This window comes from Morus notabilis, unplaced genomic scaffold (assembly GCF_000414095.1).
Source record: "Morus notabilis unplaced genomic scaffold, ASM41409v2 Scaffold759, whole genome shotgun sequence".
NCBI lineage: Eukaryota > Viridiplantae > Streptophyta > Magnoliopsida > Rosales > Moraceae > Morus > Morus notabilis.
In genome coordinates, this window is record NW_010366029.1 from 271,789 (window position 1) to 278,929 (window position 7,141).

General features: G+C 32.4%; 1 protein-coding gene across 4 annotated transcripts in view; it reads left to right on the plus strand.

The window, feature by feature from the left end:
• Positions 1–4,036: 4,036 nt before the first annotated feature.
• LOC21398840 (E3 ubiquitin-protein ligase XBAT33) overlaps positions 4,037–7,141 on the plus strand; it is a 21,283-nt gene continuing 18,178 nt past the window's right edge. For 2 of the 4 annotated variants that reach the window (XM_024172864.1, XM_024172863.1), the window contains exons 1-10: positions 4,037–4,285; positions 4,393–4,452; positions 4,632–4,703; positions 4,800–4,984; positions 5,282–5,442; positions 5,536–5,594; positions 5,683–5,729; positions 5,808–5,951; positions 6,574–6,665; positions 6,859–7,134. In XM_024172864.1, coding sequence (XP_024028632.1) covers positions 4,109–4,285; positions 4,393–4,452; positions 4,632–4,703; positions 4,800–4,984; positions 5,282–5,442; positions 5,536–5,594; positions 5,683–5,729; positions 5,808–5,951; positions 6,574–6,665; positions 6,859–7,134 — 1,273 coding nt within the window. In that variant the 5' untranslated portion in view covers positions 4,037–4,108. Of the gene's footprint in view, positions 4,286–4,392; positions 4,453–4,631; positions 4,704–4,799; positions 4,985–5,281; positions 5,443–5,504; positions 5,595–5,682; positions 5,730–5,807; positions 5,952–6,573; positions 6,666–6,858; positions 7,135–7,141 lie in introns of those variants that run through there. The other 2 variants (XM_024172865.1, XM_024172866.1) reach the window with 2 other exon arrangements.

The window sequence follows — 7,141 nt, forward strand, 5'->3', positions numbered from 1 at the left end:
TTGTTGGCTATAGAAAGAAGGAAACACTTCAACATTCCACGCCAAAAAAAAAAAAAAAAAAAAAAAAAAAAAAAAATTTTTCACTCCAGCAGTTAATTACAAGATCCGGAGCCTAGCTTATACAGGTAAAAGCAAAAAGAAAAATTTTCTCTTTCCCCTTTGTCTTTTGCATAAGTTTTCTCAGAAAATGAAAACAATGGAATTATGATTTTGAAAAAAAAAAAAGGAAAATAGTAGAAAATAGGCCAATATGAAAAGCTTAAGAAAGTATAGATTAATTTTTAATTATAGAAATTAATAGGCCATAACTTGTCATGTTATGGTTCATAACCAAATAAGTTATGGACAAACTTGTCAAGTTATGGTTCATAGCCAGATAAATTATGGACAATAATTTGTTAAGTTATGGTTCATAACCAGACAAGTTATGGACGAAAACAATAATTTGGCCTATTTATTAACTTATATAAACTATTGACCTATTAATTTTAATTCATCTCAAGTCTTGGCCTATTTTCTTCTTTCTCTAAAAAAACAAAACAAAACAGAATCAGGCCACCTAAGGCCCATGGGTTCTACGGCCCACCGGCCCAAATTTTACTTTGCCCTTTTTCGTTGTTACCCCCAAAGATTTTCCAATTCCAAAATTTGAAATATCACATTTATATCCTTAAGTTTGATCCCATATTTCTAACTTTCAACCTTTAATTTTTTTTTTAATTCTAAAAGTAAATTTAGGAAGAGTGCTTTAAAAAGTTTCATTTACACTGCCAATTTCTATTTCTAATTATACCATATTATTACTTTTTTTCTTTTTTGTCTGTATCCATTATTTCAAAATTAAGAATACAAATAAACAAAAATTAGGATTGCGGATACAATGCTACATAATTTTTATATATTTGTGGGAAGGAAAAAAAATATAGATTAATAGAAAAGCCAAATAAAAGGACGACCAGTAAAAATATATATATTATATTAGTTCAAAATTTTGATTTAACTCATCTAGAAGATATGGGTTGCATCTGAATCATGCCATCAAAGAAATTCATATCTTCATCTAGCTTATTTTTCTGGTTCACAGCCATCCTTTATGTTGAAGAAACATGGAGGAATATAAAAGGGAATTGGATTGAGGAAAAAAAAAGAACCACTATTAAAAACTCTATTTGTGGGTGGTCACCTTCAAATATAAAAATTTAATGACATGGAGTGATAAAAATTTAGACCGTGTTTGGAATTGATCCCATTTTTATTTTCCACGTTTTTCAAAAAAAAATAAAAATATTTTCAAAACGGCGTTTTGACGCAATAAAGACAAAAAATAAAAATAAAAATGATCTTTTGGTTTAGTGTAAAATGAGAGATAAATGAAAAATAACTTTTAGTCATTTTTCATTTTTTTTTGTTTTGTTTTCTCCTCTCTCTAGCAGAGAGAAAGAGAGACATTAATGGGTTTTTTTACACTAAAAATAATCTCTTGATAAAATTACCAAACGCATTTTTAAAAATGATTTATGTCTGAGATTGAAAACGTTTTTATTTTTATTTCCGTACAAAAAATAAATCATTTTAGAACGAGTTCTAAACGCGCCCTTAATTTTATTAATTGTCATTAATTTTTTAATTAATATTAAATTTATTACAAATAATAAATTAATATCTTGTGGCTAAAACAATAAAACGAATTAATAAGTAAATATTAGAATAATTATTAAAATCATACCGAATACATATATTTGTCAACAAATATATATTCATATGATATATATATATATATATATATATATTTGTCGATCAATCTCCCAAAAGTTTGGGGTGCTAATCACTTTGATCAGATTGGAGAAGTGTGAAGAAAAAAAAGAGAAAGAAGGGAATACGCTAAGACTTGAGATGAATTAAAATTAATAAGTCAATAGTTTACAAAAGTTAATAAATAGGCCAAATTATTATTTTCGTCCATAACTTGTCTGGTTATGAACCTTAACTTGACAAGTTTGTCCATAACTTATCTGATTATGAACCATAACTTGACAAGTTATAGCCTATTAATTTCTATAACTAAAAATTGGCCTATATATTTTCTTAAACTTTTTATATTGACCTATTTCTTACTGTTTCCAAAGAATAAACGGTGATAGTTGTAAGCACTCAAACGGTTTGACTCAAAAGTCAAATTTATAAGAGGATATTTATTTTATGTATTCGTATCTGATTTTAAATTATGATTCATAATTTTTTATAATATTTTTTTCTTATAAAAAATATACATAAAATAAAAATAATTCTAAATTATAATTTTAAATCTAGGAACTAAACATCTATTAAAGTCCTCACAAAAATAGTGTAGGTCCATGGGTGGGAAACGGGCCGAAAACGGGACCAAAGTCGGTCTTAATTAAATAAGAAGCGGACGAAAAAGTGGAAAAGATGGGCAACAGATATGTAATAAATAGATTAATTTAATTCACATGACAGAAAAAAAAAAATCATATACGCGGTAGCCTTATTGAGCACGGGGGGGGACAACTGTCTTCCTAAAACTTTATAATGAGATCATTGATTAATACATTCATTATTCATTATGGGATTTAACGTCGATCACGCAGTCTCTGTTAGATCTACAATTCCAATTATTAGCCTGTAGAATATAAAGTTCTCAATAGTCAATTCCTTTTTCCTTAAATCTATTCTATACTTTAAAAAAAAAAAAAAAAAAAAAGGTCCTCCATTGTATTTCGAAGGCTAAGAGCATTTTCGGAGGAATTCTTAAATTTTAGTTAAAATTTTAAAAATTATTTTAACTAAAAATTTTTAAAGGATTCACTCTGATCATATTCTCTATTTCAATTAAATATAAATTATTTTAATATTTATTAAATTTAAAATATAAATAGTCTTATTCAATTTTAAAAGAAACTTTTAGGTTTATTACGATTAAATGAATAAAATAATATAAAAATTAAATAGTTAGTCTTTACATATTAATTATATTTAGTTTGTATGAAAGACATTCTCTAAAATGACTAATTATTTAGGGTCCGCTTAGTTCGTTGATTCAAGTTTTTAATTCGAGTTTATATGTGACTTTATATGAGAGTTTTTTATTGCAGCAAAAAAGTTAAATGTGATTGTTTCTGAGAGCTTTTTACTGTAGCAAAACTCAAATTCTAAATTCGAATTGATGAAATAAACTGAGCCTTAGTTAATAGTTGGAACGAAGAATTTTTTAAAAAAAAAAAAAAGCTAAACCAATATTTATTTGAGAATTTTTCTAGTGTTATTTCTTTTTATAAAAAAATTGATGTTTTATGTTTAACGGTTGTTAAATCTATATTACTTTTTAATCTGATTTGACTTTTACTTAAATTTAATACATATTTAACAGTTGATAAATAAAAAATATTAATGTTTTAAAAAAACACAAAAGAAAATCACTAATTATTTTGGTTAAAAATACGAGTATGATTAGGTTGCTTTAATGCGAAATCAAAATTCAGCCCAGCCGGTGAAAAAAGAAGAAGAAATAAAAAGAGAATCGGGGAGAGAAAAAGAAATAGCAAAAGAAAACATCAATTTTTGCTTTTTTTTTTTTTTTTTTTTTTTAATGGAATATGTGTATTTTTTTTTTTTTTTTTTTTTTTTTTGGTTTGCTTTGGGTTGGATGATATTATACGTCAATTTCTAATTTGGTAACACCCCACCACCCAAACCAACCTCTTTCTCTCTCTCCTACTTTTTTTCTTTTTTTTAATTATTATTTCTTCTCCACGATTGTCCCTCAAAAGCACGCACTACGCAATTGGAGGAGAAAGAAGGCAACAAAGCAAAACACAACAACAAACAAACAAACAAACAGACAAACAAAAGGCCCAAAACCACCTTCAGTTTCACTGCACACTCGGAGCACGCCATCTCCAATTCCCTCCGAAAATCTCAGACCTGCCACGTCACCCTCTCTTCGAGCTAAAATCCAAGCTCCAAACTTCTCCTCAATCCATCTGTGCCCCACTAAGCCACTATCACAATATTCTGAGTTCGGTTGGAGCGGTTGACCTAATATTCTTTTCTGTAAAAGATTCACCTAGAGAGAGAGAGAGGAGTGAAAATGGGGAATTCGTTCGGGTGCTCGGCTTCCGGCGAGCGGCTGGTGTCGGCGGCGAGGGACGGCGATTTGGTGGAGGCGAAGATGCTTCTCGATTGCAATCCCTGTCTCGCCAAGTACTCGACCTTCGGTGGCCTTAATTCCCCTCTCCATTTCGCCGCCGCCAAAGGCCACAATGAGGTTCTTTTCACCTTTTCCCCCAATTCTGTAGACGACCTAGGTTCGAATTTGTTTCTCGTTGAGCTGATTTTATGGTTCCTTTTTTTTTTTTCTTTTGTGTTGATTAGATAGTCGCTTTGTTGCTTGAGAATGGGGCTGATGTGAATTCTAGGAATTACTGTGGACAGGTACGAGATTGTGTTTTGTTTATCGCATAAAGTTTTGATTTTTCTTTTTTGCTGATTTATGTTTCTGGTATGATTTTGTCGGGTGAATTGGGACTAAAGAGCTCCGCTCCAAATTTTTTTTTTTCATTTAATCTTTTTATTGATCTCTGTGGAAATTTATTTGCTCTGTGTGTATAAAGACAGCGTTGATGCAAGCGTGTCGATATGGGCACTGGGAAGTTGTTCAAACTCTTATGCTCTTCAGATGTAATGTGAGTTACTGAGTAATAAATCTAAATTTCTTCTTCTGTCATTTTTATTTCAGTCCCTGCGACAGATATTTTAGTTTGAAACTTTGTTGCTATTAGGTTGCTAGAGCAGACTATCTAAGTGGTAGAACAGCGCTTCATTTTGCTGCTGTAAATGGCCATGTAAGATGCATAAGACTTGTCGTGGCTGATTTTGTTCCAAGTGCTCCATATGAAGCCACATATACTCAGATAGATAGCGAAAGGCTTGATGATGCCTGTTTAAAGAACAAAAATTACCAAAGGTATGTGGCTTGTTTTATTCTATTTTCTATCCGGATAACTCTTTGCTATTGAGGATTTGAAGCGCCATAATAATCAAATGCTATGTTTGGCATGAAATGCTCCCATTAGCTCATCATTCAGATCAGGGTTGACTTACATTTTTCTGATGGAATTTTAATTTACATGGTTACTTGTGTTTATTTTCTTAAAGAAGAAGCCGATACCACTCTGTTCAGTTTGGCTGATTACAGCTTCTACAGAATCATTTATCTGTATATTTTGTATTCTCGCTATTTATTTGTTCTATTCCAGTGCAGTGCATTATCTAAGTTTGTAAATAAGTCAGCAGATGGTGGTGTAACTGCTCTTCATATGGCTGCTTTGAATGGCTATTTTGATTGCGTTCAGCTCTTACTTGACCTTCATGCAAATGTATCAGCTGTAACCTTTCATTACGGGACGTCCATGGATTTGATAGGTTTGGTTTTTATCTAGTAGTTTGAAAATTAGATGATTGACAATTACTTTCTGATTTTACAGCCAACTAAATTGAAAAAGTATATCTCTGTAGGAGCTGGAAGCACTCCACTGCATTATGCTGCTTGTGGGGGAAATTTAAAGTGTTGTCAGGCAAGAATTACTTGGTATTTACGGCTTCTGAGGACATTTTTGGTTTCTCTTGAATCTAACATGATTGTTTGTATTCTTAATTCTATAGGTGCTTCTTGCGAGAGGTGCTAGTAAGATGACTTTGAATTGCAATGGGTAGGGAATCTTTGTTGTTCACAACAATTATTCAGTTGGTTTATATGAAGGACTACTCTAAACACTTGAATCTTTCAGGTGGCTTCCTGTTGATGTTGCTAGGATGTGGGGGCGTCATTGGCTTGAACCGTTGCTAACACCCACTTCTGACTTGGCAATACCAACGTTCCCCCTATCTAATTTCCTATCGTTGCCTCTCATGAGCGCGTTGAACATAGCAAGGTAAAATTTTTAAGCAAGCAACAATGATTACAATAGAAGAATAATATTTATAATTGCTGACATTTTCAGATTCTATTGAAGATAAAGCTTGATTGTCCCTTCTGATAATAAAAGAATAATATTCTTAAATGTCTGGCGTGACCCGTGCCTCTCAAGGCTCAAAGTATGCCTTGATTATCCAATATGATCTTGGGAGCAGTAGATTCATGTGGTTGCGTTATCCTTTTCTATCATGTAACTATTTATTGGAAGAACAGAAAAGGAAAAAACTTATGTTTAGATTGACAGCTGCTCTAATTCTTTTGTTCTGCCTTGAAATATGACATTTGGTTATTGCATAAGAAAATATTGATTTTGTATTGTACCGCATAAATGTTTTATGAATGGGTCGGCAATGGCAGCAAACTGCAAGAGTAAACTTTTAACAAGCTGGGTAACATAGCATCCATGGGCACGTGCAAAAAACTTGATGATTGGGGTATTTCTAGCTCAATATGAGGCATTTGAGCTACGCATGTAGCTTTAATGGCTCTATTGTGGCGATTAATTAGGAGGGAAGAGAATTTAAATGGCAGAGTTTTTAAATATAAATCTGAATTGTTACCTTGTGAAAATTCTGCAGAGAGTGTGGATTCAAGTCCATGACAACCTCCTCTGATGATTCCGATCTTTGTGCTGTCTGTCTTGAAAGAGCATGCTCTGTTGCTGCAGAAGGTTCGTTTCTTTTACCTCTAGTAACAAGTTACAACTATGTGATGTTAGTGTCTTTCTTCCCATACCTTCTTCCTCTTCTTCGCTTGTCTTCCTTTTTAGGTAGGATGTTTGGTAGTTGTAAACTATATGATAACAACCTGATTTAGACCACATTCATTGCAAACTTACCACTGCCATATTTTTATACTTTCAGGATGCGGGCATGAGCTTTGTGTAAGATGCGCACTCTATCTTTGCTCAACAAGCAACATTCCTTCTGAAGTTATGGGGCCACCTGGGTCTATTCCATGTCCCCTTTGCAGACACGGAATCGTATCTTTCGTTAAATTGCCGTGTTCCCCTGCTAAAGAAAATAAGCAATTTATGTCCCTTGGTCTCTGCACCCCATGCATGCTTCATCCTCGTGAACCAGACCGTCAATCTCCAGCTCGTACGCCCGATATCCGAAGGAACCGTGTTGCTTCAGTCTCTTCCGA